This window comes from Lates calcarifer, linkage group LG3 (assembly GCF_001640805.2).
Source record: "Lates calcarifer isolate ASB-BC8 linkage group LG3, TLL_Latcal_v3, whole genome shotgun sequence".
Classification (NCBI taxonomy): Eukaryota; Metazoa; Chordata; class Actinopteri; family Centropomidae; genus Lates; species Lates calcarifer.
Genome location: NC_066835.1, coordinates 15870971 through 15895137, shown reverse-complemented (window position 1 = coordinate 15895137; position 24167 = coordinate 15870971). Strand labels below are relative to the sequence as shown.

Here is a 24167-nt window from a genome sequence, read left to right as displayed (position 1 = left end):
CTTAAAAGGTCACCCTGAAGTCCCACAGAAACACAAAAATCCCCCAAAGCTGCATTCCTGGAGTACTATGGGAACTACTGTACTCTACTCACTTCCTCCTACTTAAGCAAAAGTACAGAGGTATTATTAGCAAAATGGAAGGGTACTACAAAAGGAAAAGTACTCACTCAACAGCTACCAACTACAACTGTCAAATTAAGTAGAGGTGTAGAGGAGCTTAAAATGGAAATACTCAAGTAAAGTACATCAACACTGTACAAGTGTTGTACTTGAGTAAATGTACTTTACTTTGCACCACTGATTAAAATGAGGGCATAAAATGTAAGCCATTTTAATCAGCATCAAATCACTATAAATCACTACAATTCCCCATATCCCATCTTTCCTACACTTAAGATCCCAGCTGAGAAGTAATAACTCCCACCTGTGCGTGAAGCTCAGGTGGGAAAGGTTGAATAGAAGAAAAAAAACTGGGTGGACGCCTGAGAAGACGTCCACTGATTGGATAACGGTGACGTGTGATGGGAGGTGGAAGATTATAAATGCAGCAATGGCGGAAAAAAAAATTGTTTGATCAAGCTTGTAACGGTCTGAGCTCTCACAGGCAGACACCTTCTCCTCAAAGTCCACTTTGTAATCTTACTGTCTTTTTTTCCAAGATGAACAGAGTTATTCTCCAGCTTTTGGCAGTCGGATTCTGCTTTGCAATCGGTAAGATAAAGCTCTAAATTTTGATTTATTCATTTAAAAATGTTTTTCTGATACGTAAAGCACCGCACTTGTAAAACTTGCCCTTAAAAGTGAATTTATTACTCTATACGGCTTTCTATTTCAGAGAGAAAGATTAAATACGCTCCCCGATAAAATCCACGTTTTTTTGAATGAAGTTTGGTGTGTTTGTGTTTTGTTTTGTTGCCGTTAGTTTCCCCTAGAAATACAACAACCGGGTTTGCAGTGTTGTTGAATTCAGACTTAACATTTATTTTTTGCAAGATTTTAACTATTAGATTATGCTAGACTTCAAGATCTTTCCCCAGCCCGGAGTTTTTTTGTTTTCCATGATCTAATTTTTATTTTTAAACTCCCCATGACGTTTTTTCCTGGCAACAAGGTCGAAATCCTGTCTATCCTTGTATTATTTGTAGTAAAAACGTTTGTTTGACTTTCTGCAAGGATATTTTTTAAGAAGAGTGTAATTTTGTTAACATTTAGTCAGTGGGTCTGTGCAGAGCTTGGGGCTGTTGTCTGACTGGGTGTGTTCAGTCTTTCATACCAGTGGTGTGTCACATCAGTTCACATCATTTTAGGGGCAGAGGGACCTAAACAAGTGGGCACCTTATCTGAGAATATACCTAGTGTTGGGCCAGTAAATAAAAAGTTGACAGTTGTTTAGCATATTGTAATACAAATGCACAATCATGTGTCGTATCACATGATATTTTACTGGTTTAATTGGGTGTTTGGTTTAACAGTAAAGTCATTTGACTGTTTCAGATGATATAATCAGCAGTGAAGCCTTTGCTATTGAATCACCTGTTTAACTGTTCATAATATCACCTGAAAGCACCACCAGTCATAACAAACGATTTGAGATGGTTGAAATAGTTAAACAGAAGTAAAAACTGTTATGGTAAAAACAGTTAGGTAAAAGTAAGTGGGTGATTTAGCTTAGTATGCAATTGAAAAGCAAAAAGTAATGAATAAATATTTGAACTAGTTACGTTAGCTTAAAGTAAGACAGTTGAACTAGTTAATGTTAGCTAAAAGTAAGACAGTTGAACTTGTCAACATTAGCTAAAGGTAATGGATAAACAGTCAAAGTTAACATTAGCTAAAGGTAACTGGTAAGTTGTTCATTATAGTGAGGTAAAAGTAATGGATAAATGTTTGAACTAGCTAATGTTAGCTAAAAGTAAAACAGTTGAAATAGGTAACGATAGCTAAAAGTAATGGTAAAACAGCTGAATTAGTGATCTAAAAGTAACTGTTGATTTAGTTAGTTAAATGTAATGTGAAAAAAAAACAGTTGGAGTAGTTAGCTAAACATCATGGATAAATAAAGGATAAGTACTGAATAAACCACCGACATAGCAAAGAGTAAGGTAGTAAACAGGCTAATTAGCTCAAAGTAACGGATAAAGCGTTACTTTGAGCCACATTAGCTCAATGTATTAGTTGAAATAACAAAAGTAAGTCTCACAAAATCAATCGGAACTGAAACAACCAGTTGATTAGTCTTAGTCAACTGACTAAACTTAGGTTTTCTTATCTGACAGTAAACTGAATATTTTTAAAGTTCTGGACTGTTGGTTGGATAAAACAAGATTTGAAGACTTTGACGTGGACATGGATTCTGGAAATTCATAATGGGTATTTTTCACCAGTTTCCAAGATTTTATATAAGTAATTAACTGAGAAAAATACTCCAACCAGCAGATTGTTTTGGTGTGTTTACCCTCTGTGCACATCCCAGGCTTTACTCTAATGCTGTTATTACAGGTTGGGGTGAGGCAGCCTGTTTGTGGTACAGAGTTCTTTTTTTTTTCTTTTTCTTTTTTTTTTTCCAGACGTTATTAAAAGACTGAATCATGTCCCAGCCTGCCAGACACTGCATGAGAAATTCCTCACCTTGTAACAGTGGAGACTGTGCCTGAGTCTCAGAGTCTGTTTCTACAGAACGTAGCACAGATTGGCCATACTATAAGGAACATTTGTTCTGCTGCTATTGTGTTTTGAGGCTATTGTAGTCCTTTTCTGCCCTCAGGAACCCCTTAGCTCTCTTGTTTTGATCTCTTATTTCAAACCGCACCCTATCTGGATGGAACAGTTTTCCCATCTTGGCTGCTTTTCACACTTTAAGGAGATATCTTTGACCTTTGGCCTACCAGTCCTTTACTTAAATCCTTGTTTGTGACACAAGAGTGACTCACAAATGGAGATAATTACATACAGAGATTTTACATCTCCCCGTACAAGTGACCAGTAGGGTTGAATCTGTCTGTGTGGGTGTGTTTACTCTGGAGAGAAGTAGATGATTTCAGATGGTGCTCTAGTTGATATTTGAAGTCAACATGTTACAGGCTACTGAGAGGTTTCCCCAAGCATCAGCCACCAGAAAAAATAGACAAAAATACTCACCTCTGTGTGGCAGCCAGGTACTTTTTAAATCCAGATGTCAAGATGTAAATTTGTCTTGAGAGGATGTTGACTGAACAAGATAATGAAATGGGGATGATTTTTAATTTGTGTGAGCCACATTTTGTTCTTTGTGTTGTGTTTGAGATACTTTCAACTTATCACATTGGTCCAGTTTTACCAAGGCAACATAAAAGTAATATAGTCATGTTATGAGATGTAGGAACCTTGACTGTTCATATGTCTTTCAACAACTGCAACAAAAGAAAGTAAATTAAAATTATAGACACAACCCTGTAAGTAATTCCAGAGCATTTTGGGTGTACCTTAACGATTAGTTCACTGCAACAAAAGGATTTACATTAAACTAATAGAAATACATGTATAAAATACAAGTTCCTAGTGTCATGCTGCGGTCTTATGGAGAAAACTCTCTCTCTACTTCTGTCATAATATGTTTAACGTTTGTTTAACTAATCTGTAAGCATTTATTTCACAAGAGGAAAACAAATATCTTAACGGCACAAGCGTGTCATCTGGGTACTCCTCTGATCAGCCTGGTTACTCCCATTCCTCCTCCAAGGATGTTGCCCTTGTGAGCAAGCATGGTTGATTTTACATCCAAATGCAAACGTAGTGTATTTGCACAACACACCAGACCCACCCAGATGTATTTATCTATGGCTTTCTGAGGTTGTATTCTGAGGACGGTAATCAACCCGTATCCAGAGGAAGCTTTTGAAGGCTGTTTGCATATTTATCTTAATGTTACTTTTCATAAACCTGTTTGCATGTTCATCTCACGACGGCGTGTCTCATCTCAACTTTGAGTTCAACAGATTGGTGTCATAGCGCATGACTCACATTGTGACTTTAATTTTGGCCCATGTTATTCACTGTTTTTCTTTCCACAATTAGCTGAGACAGTGAGAATAATACAGAGCTGTCTAAAACTGAGCTTTTATTGCTGAATAAGTGTACTATGAGGGTGGTTTTGAGCATGTGTTTTACTAGCTGTTTCTGTTGGTCACACATGTTGAATTAATGGCAAAATGTTGACTAGGCACAAGACCTATTTTAACTACAAACAAATGACAATTCTAGGTTAAGTCTTGGTTACTCACTTCTCTCAAAGCACTGATTTAGAGGAGAAAACCACATGCCTGATACATCAACAATATCAGAGCTGTGACTCCTCTGAAATCACTTGTAGTATTCTCTTGTTCCTTGGTATTTGGTTTAACAGGATCTCTGTTTTTTGTAATTATAGCAGCTGCTGCTCTGTGATCTGTAGATTCAGTGAATGAGCAGCAGAGGGCAGTATAAACTGATACAGCACATTGAAGGTTGCTGGTAATGTGCCACACCTGAGTTGAAACACATTCTCTGCTATGAAAAAGGATGGCAAAGACGGAGTCTCTTATTCCAGATGAATTGCTGATTTTTACTCAGTTCTGACTGACTCATTGCATTCCCAAAAGTCACTTTACTAAAAATAGTGCTCTTGTAAATAAACATTGTTATTACTTGAATTTTTTTTTATTGGCAAGGTCTCTTAATTTTTGATTTCTTGTTTGCATATTCTGATATTTCTGTGTATTTAAGGCAGAATATTTAAAAGCAACATAGTGCTTATTTTATCAGTCTGAGCACATAAGATTTTGATTGTATTCTCTTAAGAGTTTCTAAAAGAGTGAAGTATCTGCATTTTTAAGTGTTACGTATTATCTGTCTGTTCTTTGAAGTCAAAATAATCAGCCTAATATACATAAAATGAAGGTAATGTAACACAAAACCTGAAAAACAAAACCATCTTTTTAAGTTTTTGTAATTTGTTTTTCTCTGCATTTGTAAGGCAGATAGTGTTGAACAGTTCTGAAATACTTGTATTCTGAAATATGATCTACTCCACTACACCTGTTTGACAGCTGTAGATACAGTTAATTTTGCAGGTATAGATTTAACATGCAGTATGATCAGCTTATGGAGTTATTTTTTTGTAGATCTAAAATTCCTGTCAATCATTTATTTATAACCCATCCTTTATTTCTAACCCATGAACACGTCGCATGAATAGGAAATAGTAGTTGGATGAAATACACATAAGTGTGTGTAAACTATCTGAAAAATAATAAAATATTAAGAATTTGGTTCGTAATTGGGTATAACTGAGTCAGCTGATTGAAAGTACAGGCTCTGAGAACCTGCCTGACCACTTTAAAGACAGAGAACAGACTTAGTACAGCACAGGATCTCCCTGAACTGTAAAAGTACTTCACAGGAGAAGAATTCTTTCCTCTCTGCTGTGTCATGACTAATTAATCCTGCAAATATGTTGCACTGCTTCTCACATGTCAATCTCCTCTGTCTATTGGTCAAAAATGAATGGCCGCACCTATCATTACACACAGTAGATCTAGATGTTCCAGCTTTTATCTTGATTTTTTTATTCTAAGGAAAATGGTCTGCTGCGTAGAAATGTTGGTACAATCGAGGCAGGTGAAGACACAGACAATTATATGTTGAGACACTTCTGCTTCTGCTGCAGTGAACAAACAGAAACCGTCTCCTGTAAATGAGCGTCATTAGTCTCACTGTTCCCATGTGATCTCACTTCCAGATGCCAGTCAGACTCTCTGTACCTCAGCCTTAGACAGATTATGAGACAACGGGCCCCTGGGTTCAGACATGTCAGAGGTCCCCCCACGTGCTACAGAACAACAAGACCCCCAAACCTGAATTCTTCATGGTCAATTTCCATGTGTTTTTGGTCATTTTGGGTCTCTTGGTAGTTATTTTGCACCTGTTTCTGGTTGTTTTATGTCTGTTTTTGGCCATTTGGTCTCTTTGTAATCATTTATCATCGTTTCTTGCTATAAAGTCAGTCACTTCAAACCCAGCCCTTTAGCTCTAGGCCCCTTCCTTCCATGACCTTGACACTGAATTTTTGTGCACAAATGCAAAAAAAACAAAAACATCTTAAGCAACACATGCGTGCGTGTTGTATTTATAAATAGAATGACTCAATAGCTTGAAGTATCAGGTCGAGCTGGATTTGAGATCCCTCCCAGACAGGGGCAGGGACGGGGTGACGGACATAACATGCCAGTCAACATTGCAGAGCGCTGAAGTACTGCAAGGTGTGGCAGCTTTGAAGTCACATGACACTGAAATATTCTGTGGTTTACTTAAAACTTGAAGTGTTGTCATTTTCATGGATTTGATAGTTTAGTACACACAGTCCTGAAAGGAACTAAGAAAATTTATAAATGACTTTTGATACATTTTTGGTGGCTTAATTCTCAAAAAATGGATATTGTTTCCCAGATGAGATCTTTGTTTCCATTTTACGAATGTATTTTAATGATATGTGTGATTATATAGGAGTAAAGTCAAAAAGAAAGGATGTCAGGATTTTCAGAAATCTTTATATTGTCAGTGCTATTTGAACTCGGGTGTAACCGAAACCAGCAGGGCAGGGTGTGGGGATGCTTGTGCACAATGGTGGGTGTGAACCAATGAATTGGGATTATCCAACCATATTGTGGGGTTATCTCTCAGTATCACACAGATTTTTTAAGTCCAATCCTCGGGTTTTCGGTGGAAAAAGTAAAATTAAGTATAACCAAAGACATCAGTACTTTAAAAAAAAAAAAACATTTTTTGAGTGTGATGTAATGGACATTGTTGTCCCGCTGAGCCATGCGCACCTAAAATGGAGGAGCTACTCCGCTGGAAAAAATGAAAAATGGTGATGAGTCAGCTCAGGGAACATCTTGATAATACAGTCTTAACTGCTTAGAGAAAAAAAATGTCCTTTCACTGTACAGTAATGGAGTTAAATATTTAATCAGCAATCCCACTTAGCAATTGATTTAGTTTTTGTAAATGTTGCACGTGAGATTACTCATTATTTTAAATGACCCGTTTATTCCTGGATGAGGAGTTGTCCATTTGAAAATTCAATTGACCCAAACCTTTATTTGTTTATCTTATTAACTTACAACTGAAACTATTGGTCCATAAATTGAAAATTAAATGGACTGTATCCAAAAAATAGGCCAAGTTCAAGACACATGAGCACAGTAACTAACCTGCTTGTTGCTGTGATGCAACAAAATCTCTACACAACAAGGACAGTGAGGTCAAATACAACATGAACTAGAGACCATGTTGCCATGGGATCACACCAGCTGAAGCACCCATTATGTTTTGACGTCGCAACCTTTGAGTGCTAAGTAGTGTTATTACTTAATAATAAATGTAATTGTTAATAATTAGTATTTGGAGCACATGGGTGGGACCAGGAACTCGGCCTTTGTTTTGATGTCAGCTACACATCTGTAAAGTTTCGTGACTGTATTTTATGACACTACCACAGCAACAAAATCTGTCTACAGACGTATAAACACCGGCCAAATTACTCTACGCCACCTCTGTGGTAATCCTCGCCACATCTGGTGTCACGATGACCACGTTTGTCATCATGACACACACACACACACACACACACACACACACACACACACACCACACACAGACTCACAAGGTGAAAACAATACCAGTTGTGCTGTCATGGCCGCCCATCACTCATTTTAATAGTTTAAAGTAAACAAACTGAGTAAATTTCATTCAAACAAGGAACCTTGAACTTTCCGTTTTTTTAAAACGATGACTTCACTGTGATTAGTATCTTCTTTCTGCAACAATTCCAATCATGGGACACTAACGGTGAAACTGGAGCGACCGGTTTCCAACAATGGTTTCAACAGAGTTCCCTCTGCTGAGTGATCCCCCCTCCCACCCCCTGGCAATGAGTCACGCTCAGCAGTGTTTCCGCTTCAACAATGGTCACTTGATATCAGGCTTGGTGTAACCATTTGTCCCACATTTTTAAAAATCTTTTTTTTCCCTCTGTTATTATATCAGCTCTTCCCAGGGATCATTTGTATTTTCCTAAGACGGCCTTGAGGAACAGTAACTTTGATAAACCTTGTTCTGGACAAAAACAATTGAACTGAATGTGAGTTTTAACTGATAATAGAAGGATTGATTAAACCAAGTGATAAAACCAAGATCACAGATCAGTTACATAAAATTACACCTATATAAAGTTTAAGAAATAAACCCATCAGTTATATAATGTAGGTGGATTGCAGTTCATTGTATTATATGTTCTATCCAAACACTTAACTACACTTGGTTACACTGATTATTGTATATAAACTGCAAAAACATTAGGCTTTACTATGACAATGCATACAGTTAGTATTCAGTATTGAATTGGGACACAGCACGTCTTTAAACATTCTGCCATAGAGGTCCGTTCAACATTTTTAGTCTCCAAGCCCAAAGCAGAGATAACCTGTCATATTTTCAAGTTTCTCTTTATTGCTTTTGATATTGCAGGTGTGATTCTAATCATTTAATTTTATTCCCTGCTCTCTGTATTTTAATTTTGCAATGCGCCTCACATTCATCACTACACGCTGCTCTGAATCTGTCTGCGTTTAATGCACTTCAGTTGTTTAAAACCCAGCTTCTTTTATGTTAGAGCTGCATTGGGAAATCCTGAATTGATGACTGCCTTTTAGACCTGTTATCTGTAAGTCGAGGTTTTGTCAACATGGCTCTCGACTCGACCTCGACTATAAACCCATTTCAGACTGTTTGATTTGACAAGGTCCAGACAGGCCGCTATTATGTGTCGTCTGCAGTCAGTTGTTTGTGTCTGGAAACTAATCATTAGTCTTAAGGATGGGAAGAACGTCTATCCTTAGACTCTCAGTTTGGAGAAGGGGAAAAAATTCTGCTAATTCATAAGTGGTTTAATCTGGGAAACAGGGAAAAACAATGGGTCAGACTATATGTGTTCTGTTTATTGCCTGTTATAGACCTATTTATGCTAATTCTACTTCTCCTCTTCCTCCTTCCTCCTCTGTACCCCCTCCCCTGCCTTTCCCTCCAACTTTCTTTTGATTGCAGGCCAAGCTCTGCAGTGCTACGATTGCAAACTGGGCCTGTGGAACCTGTGCTTAACATCTAAAGTCACATGTAATAGCGGAGAGCGCTGCTTCAGCGGTGAAGGGGAAGCAGGTAAGGAGCTCAGTAGCTAAAAAATCCCACTGGATGACATTCTTCTCCACTTGCATCGACCCAACTGCGTTCTCAGAATATCTATTCACAACAAAAGCGGATGACGTAGCTCTGCTGCAAATGTGAGAACATTTCCTTGAAAAGGTTGAGCCGTTTTTTTTATTATTGTGCCTGAACAATAACATGATTAATCAGTAAGTCACACAACAAGTGAAGATAATGGACAACCCAGCTGTACTGAGAAAATCATTAGTTACAGCTTTAAACACGCACTCACGTTTGTGCCTCCATGTTTTAGGCGTTACACATCACATATTCGCTTCTCACCGTCAATATGCATCCAAGTGTTGTGACGTGGCGATTAAAATTACTAATGATTATCTTAACTCACAGTAGATAAACCCATGTGCCAGACGCTGGTTCAGTCTCTTACTTTCATTCTTCCAGCGTCTGTCTGACATCTTCTAGCTCACAGTCTATTTACAAAATGGATTTTAAGATGAGGGTGCCTGTAGTAAATGTAAATGTACAGTAAACATAAAATCATCTTCCCAGAAGTCAACATGTAACAACTTTAGGAAACAATTGTTGTTTTAGGCTTAAAGGATCATACCAGGATTTTTTCCTAATGGATTTACCATTAGTCAAACATTATTTACATCAAACTTTTCCATTCTGTAAAGAGTGCAGTAGATTTTCCTTTTGTTTCTATACAGTATGATTGAGTTGTCTAATACACAGTGAACATAAATTCTGCATCAACTTTACGTTAGTGATAATGTAATACAGTAGCCCTTCTCTGTTTTGGAGAGAAAAATCTGTCATGTCTGCCTCATTGACTACTGCCTTCTCATGAGCCACAATCACTATATACTCATTTTGATCTGTCTCAGTGAGACTACAGAGGTGGTCGAAGTCATAAAACCGCACACAAAGACCGAGCTACTCACCGGTCCACCTTTACAGCCTCGTAGTGTTTCTACTCATGCTCTTTAAAACAATAACTAACTGTCTAAGAAGAAAGGCTTTTGTAGAGGAAGTCAGAGCTAAATTAAATTACAAGTTGGAAGCTTAGTGGTCGAGACGCTGACGTCAAGCAACTGTTGTATAGTTGGTTTACAACCTAACATTAAGTTTTTACTCCTGGAGATTGTATTGAGGCATCAAACATAATAGTGGTGTTTATTTTTTGAAGAGCTCTGTTGCCTCCATCTTGTCGATCTCTGCCCACAAAGCAGTCACATGAGAACTTGAATGCACAAAGCTAAATAGCAGCAGTAGGTACAATTTTATCACTGGCTGTGACCGTGTTTAAACTGTGGTCTTTTCAGTATGAGGAAGACAACAGGGAAATATCAGTAGAGTCAGCGGCTCTAACAGTAACAACAACCTCCTAAAAACCGTAAGAATGAACTCTCGTATGTTCTTGTGCTAAAACAAACTTGGAGGGAAGCCAGCAGGTTTCTGTGTTTATATGCACTGACATTTCTGCCTCTGTTTTACTTGTCCAGTGCATCTCCACCATTCTTCTTGTATGTTTTTTTACGGGAAGGTCCTCCTCAGGCGACACAGAAGTGATGTCATCAGATGTCAGTCTCAAATATAAAACTATAATAAACTAATATAAAACAAATTTGGCAACAACACCACCAGCTGACCCAGACCCAGTCTCGATCTGATCAGTCGTCACACCCAGATCATTTTCATAATTGTCTCCAGAGCCGTAATATGTGTCCCCACCTTAACAAGTGCAGCCTGTGTAGCTAAAGCCAGATATAATTTCCTTCATCACACTGAACACACACACACTGTAGTTTATTTTGCTGCTGCTGTAAACACTCACTACAGCTGAAAATAGTCTCCAACAAATACACTATTTACTTCTGTTTGAATAACTTTGCTAGAAACTGCTTTGCCTAGTTATTAAACTAAATTACTGAAACTTTTTTTATGGATTGTTGATATATATTTATGACATTTTATTTTATTAGGAACATGAGATTTATTGACAAGAAGGGAAAAGAAAGATTAACTCCACTGTTCTCCTTCTTAAGGAGTTAAAACCCCAGTATAGTGATGTATCTTTTTATTCCTGTTATGGGTTTAAAATGTTTAGTCTGCCACCTTATTAAGCATTTATAAGCAGTATATAAACGTAGTAATAAACTAGTTATATCAGCAGATTTGAGTGTGTATTTAAATATTTATCCCCTATCCCGAATAATGAATGACAACATAGTAAAACAGTTGTAATAATATCTTCAAAGGAAAATTTTTAATTGCTGACAAATAATGTACATTAATAAACACTTAAAATGTCCTTGTAGCAGCATACAACTACAATATAGTGTCAGAAACCAGATATTTAATGTATATTGGACTTAGTGTTTTATAGTCCGTTTAATTGTAGTTAAAAACCCCAGAAACCAAAACTGGAGTAACAAGGTCTTCACAGCTGACAGTGTATCTGCACATTCCTCTGAATGTGAAACTCCAACCAACCATCTCAAACAAACACAGTGAACAATGGACACTGACAGTGATTGTGTGTATGTGTGTGTGTGTGTTTTGCTGTTGCCCCACAGCCGGCTTCGTGAACATCAAGATGAAGGGCTGTCTAGCGGTGGCCGAGTGCAACAAGACCAAAGAGGTCAACTTTAACAGCGGATCCAACTCCACCGTCTACTCCATGACCAAGACGTGCTGCTCTACCGACCTGTGCAACGCCGCACCCGGTCTCCCCGGGGCCTCCGGGGTCAACCTGGCCTTCGCCTCTGTCGCTGCTCTGCTTCTGGCCAATGTCCTGGTTTGACAGGAGACACAGTGAATAATGGATGACACAATACACACACAGACACAGACACAGACACACACACACACACACACACACACACACACACACACACACACACACACACGCACTACCAGGATAAAATCAAATGCCCTCCTCAGACATGAGCTCTGTGGTTTTGTAGCTACAGAGCTTGTTTTTTTTTTTCCTCCACATGGGTCTTGTATTTACTATCCTTGAGGTGTATTGTACTTTTTCATTTCACACAAGTGTTCATGTCAGTTAAAGTTCAATTCCCTATTTTTGTTTTTGTATATTTAGATGTATCAGCCTTCCTTTCACTATAAGAGAAATGAAAATGTTGACAATTTAAAGTCTAAAATCCGCTGACATGATTTTAATTGATAACTGCATTGCAATTAACTTTATCCACTTGAATGAGTTGTATAAAGTTTTTGTACAAGGCTGTGGGTGTGAACAGCAGAGTCATGTTGGGTATGTCACTGTATGACAGTAATTTTCCTGGGTTTGTTAGCGCCATTGTGGCGTAAAGGAATAGTTTGACACTTTGGATAACAAGCTTATTTGCTTTCCCCTGTCAAGAGTTGCATTAGAAGATTTCTACCTCTCCTCCTGTCTATGTGGTAAACATGAAGCTACAGCCAGGAAATGGTTAGTTTAGCATAAATAGTGGAAACAGGGGGAAACAGCTAGCCTAGCTCTGTCTAAAGCTACTACTAGCACCTTTAAATGTTAGCAACTAGCATGCTTGGTCAGTGAAATAAAAGACACATGTAGTGTTTTTTTACACTCACACATGTTGAGAGCTTTAGAGGAGCTGATATGTTTATTTTGTTACCTTCAGTCAGAACCAGGCTAAGTGTTTCCCCCTATTCCCAGTCTTTATGCTAAGCTAAGCTAATGGAGTTCTAGCTGTAGCTTCATGTTCATCCTACACACATCAAAGTTGTATTGATTTTCTAATCTGACTCTGACAGAGGGGGAGCAAGTTAATTTCCCAAATTATCACACTATTCTTTTAAGTTATTGCCTTTTACCCACTGTATTGTCCTTTATAGAGTCATAATATTCAAATGCCAATTTATGATTTCAAAGCCTCAATCATTTCTATTCCTATTCATTTCATTTATCGCTGTTTGCTTTGCATTCACTGTATTAACCTGTAGCTAACATAATGTAAATGGGCCCCTTGGCTTTTGTCCATCTGTGAAAACATGTTTTATTGTTCCTGGTTTTACCTTCCTCTGTTTTTTGACTCCAGCAGCTCCATTAATTCTGATTTTAACCTGTTATATTTTTGATATTGGTTTCAAATCTACACTGCATGTTACTCATAAGCTGTAGGGTAGAAGCTTTTGTTTATCTCACTAGTTTTTAATGTATATACAAGGGAGAACGTGGTTTAAATCGATCGTGTTGCCTTTGGAGACGGTGAAACCAATTTGAAATTTGTCAAGGCCGGTCATTGTCTCTATTTCAGATTGGCTTGGATTTCCGCATGAATGAAAAATAAGGATGAATTACTCCTACTGCTTCCTGTAACTGGTACTTTTGGCATTACTTCCAAAAAGAAACTCTTATTCCTGTCTGTTTTTTAAAGTTGGTTATCTAGACAATTTGAAGAATGCAATAAATATCCAAAGTGGGGGGAAACAACCTCTTGTCTCTTGGGTGTGATTTTGTTTGGTTTCTTCTTACTAAATGTCTTTGAGCTCGGTGCCATCCTTTCAGGACCGACTGGCTTTTTCAGGTTTCACCACCCCAAAACAAGAGACTGTGCTGCCACCACCATAGAAGGAACTCGTCTGTCATGATTTCAGGTTTTGGCACAGAGCAGGACATTCTTAGCCTTAGCAGTTTAAATCTGTGGAAAGCTGTCTGCAAACAAACAGAAATCCTCAATAAATAACCAAAGCAGGCTGTGTTTTTTAGAACTAGTGTAAAATGATGGTCTGGCTTTGTTATTTTAAAGGCTTTCATGATGTAAAACCAACCAGATTTAACTCCACAAACTGTTTTTAACAATTAAATGACTCCAATTTTGACTGCATTTTCTCTTGGGTAGAGAGATTAAACACAGTAGATGCTTAAGAAACCATTTTTTCCCACCATGCAGCAACGTTACACTTGAAACTGAAACAATTAGTTGATTAACTTTATTTATCAACAGAAACTAATCATCAAATGCCATACTAATACTGATTCCAGCTTCTTAAATGTGAAGATTTGATGATTTTCTTTGTCTCAATCTGAATATCATGAGTGGAAGTTTATTTGTACAGTAGCACATTTCACACACAAGGACACACAAGGTGACAGAAAGTTCTTTAATCAAAGCAGGAAACAGGAATAAGATTAGAAGCAGATAAAGGTGCTAAATAAATAAATGAATAAATGAATTGATTGAAAGTGATAGATATAAGTAAAGAGAAATAAAATTAATCTATGTCGTGCAGCTCCAAAATTTGATTAAAAGCAATGGCAAACAGATGTGTCGTCAGTATAGATTTATGAGTCATTTGTTCCAGATGTGAGAAGTTGAACATGAATCAATCTGAATGTGGCTACCTGAACTCTATAATGACCAGCTTCACTCTTATCTGGTGATTTTTGGACAAAACAATTAGTCAGTTATGTGAGAAATTACATAAAAAATAAAAACTTAAGCTCATGATTCAATCTCTACCCGATGACCTACTTGAGTGGCAAGTACATATAGTTTGTCTCATGGTATTGAAGTGAATTTTCTTCCTCACTGAATCAGTCATCCTTTGCATTCCTCCACTTGGCTCTTCTCTTGAGGGTAAAGGTAAAGACAAAAGACTTGAAAACCCCTTCTTGTCCCCTCCCACTGCACCACCTGTAACACACTATAAATCAGGCCCTCACACCAAACAGGTTCATCAGTTTTTACTCCACACATCATCAACATCACCTGAGGAGCTTCAGGCTTTCTGTGGAAGGATTTCTCTTTGTCTTTTGTGAGCCGAAACCAAACACACCAAGATGGGCAGGATCCTATTTGGAGTCATTGCAGTCCTTGCAAGTCTCATGCTGGGTAAGATTCACCAATAATCAGGGCTATCAATCAGTCACTAACTTATTACTGGAGAGAAAGATAGTGCCAAAATTCTGCGGCAGTGATTGATCTGACTGAGTTATCCTTCATTTGTAGACTAATTGATAACACAAATATATTACTCTGTTACTCAGTCAATAAAGTTTATTCAAAAACGCTCCAAAAAAGGTGAGAAAATCTCAGGTTCAAATTGGTTTAAGCTTTTCAGACTTTACTAAACATTTTTATTACTTCTTGTACTATCATTTTAACATGTAACCAATTCATAGCTGTGTAAGGGAGACGGAAATCATCAATCAATCATTTTATTTGCCCAAACTTAGAAAGTACAGAAATTTTTTTTGGTGAAGGTGGTTTTAAGGTATTTCTCAGTTCCATTCACATTCCTCTTTAAGAAGTGTAAATTTAGACTGAGAAAAAGGACATTTAAAGGCATCAGTTCACCCAGATCATAATAATTTATATTTTATAACGTAGCCCTGGTGGTACCTTGAAATGTAGACAGTTTATTTTATATTATTCTTGGTTTTAAGACATCGGCCATTGATAAATCTGTTGTAACACAAGAGATGTGAACATCAATGTGAAACATTACTCGGGATTATCTACAAATTTTGCTGTCAACAGTTTTCTAGTTGTCACTCCATCAAAACCTGTTTGACAGCAGGTGTCACAGCAGCTGTGATGTTGTTTTTCAATGCTTTGAGCACCACAGATGAAATGCCATTCACCTCCACTGAACTGGGGTGATGGGAAAAAATCTCAGAGGCAGATAGCTCAAACCCCAGACCAGTGAATCCACAACTTTCTGACTTGTGAACAACTTTTCTTTGTATGATTTAGTTGTAGTGACCTAACTTTTGAATTCATCCTTTCACACCTTGACTGAAATGGGCAAGAAGGCCTTTTGATATGTCAGTTAGAGCTTGATTGTTTAACCAACCTGGGTGGGGTTTAACAGCTTTTGCTGCACCTCAGCGCAGGGTGTGGTGGACTGCAAATTCCCAGTGTTCGACGGGCCGGAGTGATCTGGTAAAAGGTCGAACTGAAGGGCGGGAAGAGGAACCCTAACCCTAGATCTGAAAGAAACATTGACTCAAACTCTCAAAAAACAATCACTGCTGTTAAATTAAAGCATATTATGGTGAAAAATACAAAAGTATTCATGTCGTTATCAAGAATAGCGAACGGCCAAAATCAATTAAATCTCTAAAAAACAAATGAGGACTTGTTTGATAGTTAAATTCAGTTTTAAACACAGTTTAAGTTTGTACTATTTTGACTGAATCAATCTGTTTCAAGCTCATTTTTCTCTCTCATGTGTTTCAGTGGACTCCCTGACATGCAACAAATGCACCTTCGGTCTGATCGGTTTCTGCCTGAACTCTGCTGAGGAGACCTGTACGTCCAACACCAGCGTCTGCTTCACTGGGAAAGCCAGTAAGTCACCTAAAAAACAATGCTCACCCTTACCCTTCAAACATTACATAACAACACTTTAAATCCTGATTGAAGGCACACAGATCAACAGACACACCCCAAATGTTTCCAGCTGTGAAACCAGTATCCCACGTGATTAGATCTTCATGTTTAATCTTCACGGCTGTATCAGTGGAAAATCCCTCCTTTACAACTTCTGCACGCTAGTTTAAAAGTAGATATTTGTCTAGTCACAAAAAATAAAAGCACTCATTTTAAGTTTCACTGTCAGGTGAGAACTTTGTAGTTCCAGTTTTGCGTGTTTTCATGATTTCAGAGCAGTTAAAGTAAGGGAAATAAAGGTGATTAGAACTTAGATTATTGATTTTACGAGCTTATCTCATATTGAATGTGATATCTGAATCTGCAGAATAAGTGTTTTCAAAGGTTATAAACAAAAATAAGTAACTATGGCAGGTCAGGTGAATGTGGAGCAGTAAAAATGACATGCAGTGGGGTAAAAAGTAAACAGTCTAATAAGTTAGAAATACCTGAATAAAATGCCAGAATCTTAAAACTGTATCTTATGAGTCTAACACGACCATCTCTCCTCAGCTTTCCCAGCGCTCTCAAGCTTCTCAGGCTTCAACACCCAGGGCTGCAAAGATAACTCCACCGGCTGCAACATGACCACCTCTGCCGTCCTGCTCGGTGTCACCTATGAGACTAAACTTGAGTGCTGCTCGACAGATAAGTGCAACCCCATCACGCTCAGTGGCGCCCCGTCCACTAGGATGACCCTCACCGCCGCCATCGGTGCCGCTGTCCTGGCCTCTGCCTGGGGAAGCATGCTGTAAAAAAACGGCTCATACAAAATCACACCAACAGCAGCTGTGGGCTGCTACCAACATCAGCAGCACTAGTCATAATAAACTCTTTGGATCTTATGAGTTCACAAGTATGATTGCTCATCTACTGTGACTCTCTTTACCTTTCATAACTCATGTCTCAGTTTTTTTTTTAACAAAAAGTTATATGAAATACTAAACTCAGGTGTCAACATGGAGGAAGTCGAGCAATGGGACGTTTCAAGGAAACGTTGAGATCGTAAATCTTCCATGTTGTTTTGCTTTGTTTAACAATACATTTATTTATCCTTTTAAATGCTTATTGTCTTAATGGACAAAACATTGATGTTAAAATAAAGAAAATCATTTAAAAAATCGTCTGCTGTCTCTGCTTCTTGTTCTTACTTTAACTTAACACACAATATTAGTTTAGTAGTTAGTGCAGTTAGTTTCTATGATAATTCCCAACCTGATTGTACTCGTACTGAACGGTTCACGCATGGAGTTGCAGGCCTGTAGGTGGATAATCTCAACTAATTACTCATACATTTACCTATAACCCTCTGCAGTCATTCATCCTGAGTCATTTTGAGCACATAAACATCTTGTGTTGCAGTTCAGAGCGTATGAAACTGAGGCTGCTGTTGTTCTTTCCTGGACTTCAATGGAAAAGGTACTGTAGTGAGGTCAAGGAAAGAAGTGAAGGAGAACTGATAAGGACTTAAGAAAAGAGAACCACAGACACAGTATATTGTATGTTGCTGTATATTGCATTTTGTTATAGTGATGATATTGTTAATTAGAAATTCAATATGTTTGTTCTTCATGATCACTGAAGGAGAAGAAATTTATATTTATGGAACAGGAGCTCAGGCAGTCATACAAGGATTTCCATAAGTTTTGAATCATGTCACAAGCGTAAAATAAGTTCTCTGTTGTTTCTACATGTGTGTAGGTCTGCAGTGGTGCGCCGCTTATCTCCTTCCCTCTCCTAAGGGAAGGTTGAGTGTTTCCCATGCTAACGGAGATAAGATAAGAGGCACTGAAGCTCATTTCTTTAGCCTGTAGGGAACTGGTCCAGCTCTCATCATGGCTGCCACTGAGATACATCCACTGTCATTTCACTCAGTTTGAAACCTTCCCTGAGCAACAAAAATTATTTGACTGCAGCTGAGAAGTTGAAATATTTAGTGTTGAGAGCCCTACTTCCTGTCCAGTCCCAGGTAGGCGGGACTTAGCCCCTCTACCTATTGTGCCACACCTGAACTGATAGGAGGCCTGGACGAGGCCCTGCTCAGCCTCTCCCTTTGTTTGCTCCATCATTTTAATCTGCATGTGAGATTTCCTGAAGTTATATCTCCTGACGTTGACCGTGCATTGGATGCGTTACTCGAGTAAGTTACTGACATTTGTTATGATTATTGCTGATTCTTTGTTCAAGAGCAAATCCTTTGGAAAAGATTAGGTTGTATTTTATAATGTCCGGCTTCTGTCACTCAGAATGAACGCAGCCAAAGCTGCCTAAACATTCACGATTCAGTATCCTTTTTATACCATTAAATAACGTTTACTGTGCAATGACAGGTGATGCAGATTCAGGTGTACTTGAACTCGTCTGACAGGGCTGTGGATGCGTCAGACCAAAAAAAAAAAAAAAAAAAAATCCACTTTTTTCTGTTGTGAAACTGTTTAGTTTTAATTTGCATACAGGGTGTGTGTCACCCCTCAACAAACTTTGTTATCGCGACAGGTGGCCTGTATTACTGATGTTAACTCCCCCAACTGTATAAAGAGTTACAGCCGCAAATAACTTTTCTGAAACAGTGAGAGCTTTTAAAAAATTAGAGACATCCAACACTCCTTGGTGGTATTTTCACCTGTAGGTTCACCTGAGGATCATCATAATGGCCAAGTTTCTGTGGAGCTGTGCAGCACTGTTGACTCTCTGTGTTTCAGGTAGGAGGTGTTTACTGTATTTTCTATGTGGAAAGCAGAAACTTTAACCCTGTGTGGCCTTGAATTAGGATCAATAAGATACTGAGGTTGGGAATTAATTTCAAAGCCTGAGGATGCGCCATGAGAAGAAAGTGCTGATATATTATTTAGATATTCTGATTTTTCTTTCTGCAAATCTTTTCAACACATTCACAAACTACAGTTTTGTTATACAGAGTAATTTATAGATTTTAAAGGTTTACTTAAGGTTTCATTTAAATTTCATTTAAAATGTATGATGTTATTTGACGTGATGGTTTCCTAAAACATGATGCAGTGCACAACAGTGCAGTGCCACTAACCATGGAGACTCTGTATTTTTGGTTTGTTGCTGCTAAATGTAAATATTAAATTTTCAGTGTTTTGAGCTCCACAAAACAAATTCCCTTTAGCTCTAATGTTTCATCATGGAGGCAGAAAACTCTGATATCTCGCAATGTGAGCAAATAAAACCAGTGGCATTTTGTACCACCTGCTGTGTTTTAGATAACACATCCACAGCCACAGTGTTCACCTTGAGAGGTTACGAAACAAAGTCTTGATGTGTACTTTGTGATTATGTCAGGCGTTTGTTTGATAATGGTGTAACTTCTTCCAGAGGACTGAGATTTAAAAAAAATAAAAAAAAAACATAATCTTTCCAACTTCCTGTTCTCTGGTTGTCTCCTCTCTCACAGCTGAGTCCCTCAACTGTTTCACCTGTAATCAGACTTTGCTCGGTACCTGCTTCCTCATTGCACCTGTAAATTGTACTGAAACTCAAAACAGGTGCTTCACCGCAGTTGCAGGTGAGATGAATGCATTCATATTGTTTGCATATGTAAAAACAATGAACAAAAATTAATTTAAGTTTTACTTCTCTTGACATTTTTTTTACTAACTTACTGACTTTGCCTGCTGTGTTTTGTACATGAAATGTGTATTTGAAGATAAGATGTGTTCGACCTTCTACTGACCCCGAACAGATGATTTGGAGATTTTGAGTTTCAGTGGATAGTTTTTAGTGTTTAAGTTTTAGTTTAAAAATACTGTACAACCCCACAAACCTAAATTTCAGTTTTCTAATTTAAAGACCAAAATATATGAGGAATCAGCCTTTAAAAACTGTAAACTCTCGAATGTTAAATTCCCAGACACACTGAGGACATCTGAACGACAGCTAAGTCTCTCCTGCTTGAATAAAATCAGCTCTAGTCTTTAAAAAATCACAGTAAAAATCTCCTTTTGCTTCCTCCAGGCTTTTCTGTCGACATCCTGAATATCAAGGAACTAGGCTGTACAGAAGAATCCGCCTGCAGGAATGGAACAGGATCTATCCTTGGTTATAACTACACCATCACCAAGACCTGCTGCAGCACCGACTTATGTAACAGAGATGCCTTCAACACTGCCAGTGCAGGTCTGTCTGCTGCTTCAGTGGCAGTTTGGAGCCAAAATGGCTGCTTCACATTTCCAAATTTCCTTTGTTGTGCTTTAAATAACATTTGCAGTACATCACTGTCCCTATGATAGACAATGTAGAGACACTGGTGGCAAAATATGACTCAGGTCGGAGTCTTAAAAGACGTAATACATTTACTATTTCTTCTAAATCAGGACTGAATGTCTGTGTCTAAGCAACTTTATCCTAACATTGGTATTTACAATAGTAAATTATTTTCAAGATCCATTTGTTTTCTTGCATATTTAATTGGAACAAAGCCTTCAGGTGATTCATATAATAAGCACTTAAGCACTTTTAATTGTTCATAAAGAAAAACAACAGAACTCAAATATTTGATGGAGACAGAGCACAACGTCCATCTTGTGAAAGCAGGTAATCTATTCCAGATTAATTCGTTTAATATTTAACTCCTTGCTTGAATTAACCTGTGGACACCTCTCTTATCTGATCCTTCAGGACCTACAGTTTTGACAAAAGGTTTTCTTCTCACCCTGACATTCGTCATCGCCCGTCTGTTGCCATCTACATCTTGTTTATAGATTCAGCCGTGCCGCACGTCGTCAGAGGGGATACATGGATTCTCATATTGTTAAACTGTGAATATGTCTTGTGAAATGTACCCCACCAAGAGGTATGATGGTCATTTGATTAATAATCAAACTTCATGTTGAATTTTTACAGTAACCATTTTAGATAATAAGCTGTTCTTTGACTGTTCAGTGTAACTTTTATAGAAGCTCAATTTTTTCCACAACAGATATTTTATTCATTTCAGCTGTTGGATGGTCCAGTTTTATCTATCTGTGTGCACTATCCATAGCTATGTCAAAGTTTGTGCAAATACATGGAAAATATATGACTAGAGTACAATGTTATACTATATATATACTACTATAATGTTTGTATAACTTGAGCCAACAATCGACAGTTTTGTGTCCCCCCACTGAACATCTCAACACATGAGTAAATGTGTGTACACAGTGTGTAATGTGCTTATACGGTATTATTTAATTTAGTAATGTTAAGGCTTCTTAAACTTTTTTCTATTGTTCATCCTCCTCCAGCAGGACTCTGCTGACCTTTGAACTTTTGGAAATTGCTGCAGAGCATCAAAACCAAAATACAGCATATTACCATTTGCAACAAAAAACACTGGATCATTGGTATAGGTAATTCATAAAGCATTCGATATTATTAACTTTATTAATACAACTGTTAATTAAACTGTATAAACCATAAAGAAATGGGATACATTAAGGTACAGAAAAACAAAAGCTGAAAAAGTATGCATAAGCCTCCAATGGATCTTTAAAGTCTTTTCAGTAAGTGCAGGAAAAAATAATGGTTAACACACTGACATCTTAGATAACACATCCACGTGTTCACCTTGAGAGGTTATGGAACAAAGTCTGTGTGTTTGTGGTTACATCTAGAGCCTGTTTGATAAAGGTAGTTAAAGCCAAGCTAAGCTAAACATCTCAGCTCACATGAGTCTTTACAAAGAAGTGAATGAGTGGATTTCCCAAAACATCAAGTTATTCCTGCTTTAAGTGGATTTTAAAAAGAATGCAAAACATTTAGTAACTATGAATACATTTAAAGTTGTCACAACTTTAGACCACAGTAAATGCTAACAAATAACAAAGTAATAGTTTGAATAGTTAGCTAGTACATTTGGAGAAAAATGCTAATTTGCTTTCTTGCAGAGTGTTAGACGAGTAGATTGATACCATACATTGTCTGTTCAATATGAAGCTACAGGTAAGAGTGGCCAGTTAGCTTAATTTAGCTTAGCTTAGCTTAACTTAGCGTAAAGACCAAAAACAAACAACAAAGCTAAAAATTGTTGTATATTTCATTCTGGTTTTTGTACAGATTAAACAAATGAGTTGTAAAATGTTAATTAGTGAGTTTAAACAGAAGCAGGGTAGCTGCTTCCTCATGTTTCCAGTCTGTTCAGCTAAGCTAACCTGCTGTACAGACATGTTTTCTTATATAACTCTGAGCAGAAAAAGCAAATAAGTGCATTTCCCAATGTCAAACTATTCCTTTCATGTTTTTAACCTGGTTGAAGTGGACTTGGGCATTGTTCAATCTTTAACCAAACACTGCTTCGTTGTTTTTTGATATCAAAACAGAAACTTAAAACCCATGATATACAGCAGTTTCGTTAATGTTTCACAGCTTCTGTTCCATTCATTTATATTCTGTGTTGTTATCTACACAGAGGTAAGGTAAAGGCTGAATTTCCATGATCTATGTGGAAATGTAAGGATATACTATTCTATTGTCGCTCCACAACATAAGAATAAAGGGAGTGTCTCTACACAGAGAAAACTAATATTTGTCGAGGAGTTACTCATTATTGTCCAAAGTCTTGTTCTCTTTTGTAATCGGATGCTTTTGAAAGTGATTATGATCTCGATTTTCAATGAGCCATGAGTTCACAAAGGTTTAAATACACACATGCACAAGTATATTCATCTCTGTGCACAGTTTTGTTTGTTTGGCTTTTAGCTCTCCTCTAACAAACCTCTGTGTTTATAGCATCAGCATTTTAAAGAATACATGAGGGGTTTGACAAATAAAAATCAACAAAGTTGACATCCTTTTTAAATCAACCAATCTGAGATCCCAATACTAAACCACTGACATAAAATCCAATAACCAGAGCTGATGAAGCTCATTTGAAACCCACTCACCTGGACATCTCTTTGAACGCATCTGTTGCATTTGGATCTTTTTATTTGTGCTGATATCTCAATAAAACACACACCTGAAGAAGAGTAAAATGAACAAATTGCTGTTGGTCTGTGCAGTGTTTATGGCAATGTTTTTTGCAGGTAGGATCATGCTGTTCATCTGATTATATTTTGTGCTGACAATGAAGGACATTTGTGGTCAGATTACTTTCCTTGAACTAGAGATGCAACGATTTATTGATTAGTTGATGAAAAGAAAACTAATTGGCAGCTATGTGGATAATCGATGAATCTGTTCAATCATTTTTCAGTCACAAATTCAAAATATTTGCTCATCATGTCAAGTCAAAAGACCTCAAGTTAGAACAAATCATGTTCATAAGTTCTTTAGTCTCAAAATTAAAACTAGAAAATTTAAGTTGAATTAAGTTAAAATTGATTGGTGATTGGTGGTTGATGTGTGGGGTTACTGTGTATACTGTGTACACACTTTCTGGTACAGGAAAAGCAGTTTTAAAGGATCCCAACACTTGACTATATGTAGTAGTTGTTATTATGCTGCATTCATGCGATGTTGGCAGAATGGAAAAAATAGGAAACTCACCTGTGTTCATGCATTTTTTCAAAGCTCCAGTGC

General features: G+C 37.5%; 3 protein-coding genes across 3 annotated transcripts; all 3 read left to right on the top strand.

Annotated features, from left to right (window-relative positions):
- The first annotated feature begins 542 nt into the window (after positions 1-542).
- spaca4l (sperm acrosome associated 4 like) lies at positions 543-13699 on the top strand. Its single transcript, XM_018687179.2, has 3 exons — positions 543-711; positions 9121-9231; positions 11817-13699. Exons 1-3 carry the CDS (start codon positions 543-545, stop codon positions 12041-12043), a joined length of 507 nt encoding a protein of 168 aa, XP_018542695.2. The 3' UTR covers positions 12044-13699.
- A 1233-nt stretch (positions 13700-14932) lies between these two features.
- On the top strand, positions 14933-17766 carry LOC108890302 (uncharacterized). Its single transcript, XM_018687163.2, has 3 exons — positions 14933-15101; positions 16452-16562; positions 17157-17766. The coding sequence occupies exons 1-3, from the start codon at positions 15050-15052 to the stop codon at positions 17396-17398; spliced, it is 405 nt and encodes a 134-aa protein (XP_018542679.2). The 5' UTR covers positions 14933-15049; the 3' UTR covers positions 17399-17766.
- Positions 17767-18387: 621 nt separating this feature from the next.
- LOC127139672 (sperm acrosome membrane-associated protein 4) lies at positions 18388-23705 on the top strand. Its single transcript, XM_051067893.1, has 5 exons — positions 18388-18783; positions 19273-19345; positions 20062-20172; positions 20622-20783; positions 21285-23705. The coding sequence occupies exons 2-5, from the start codon at positions 19294-19296 to the stop codon at positions 21365-21367; spliced, it is 408 nt and encodes a 135-aa protein (XP_050923850.1). The 5' UTR covers positions 18388-18783; positions 19273-19293; the 3' UTR covers positions 21368-23705.
- Positions 23706-24167: the final 462 nt, after the last annotated feature.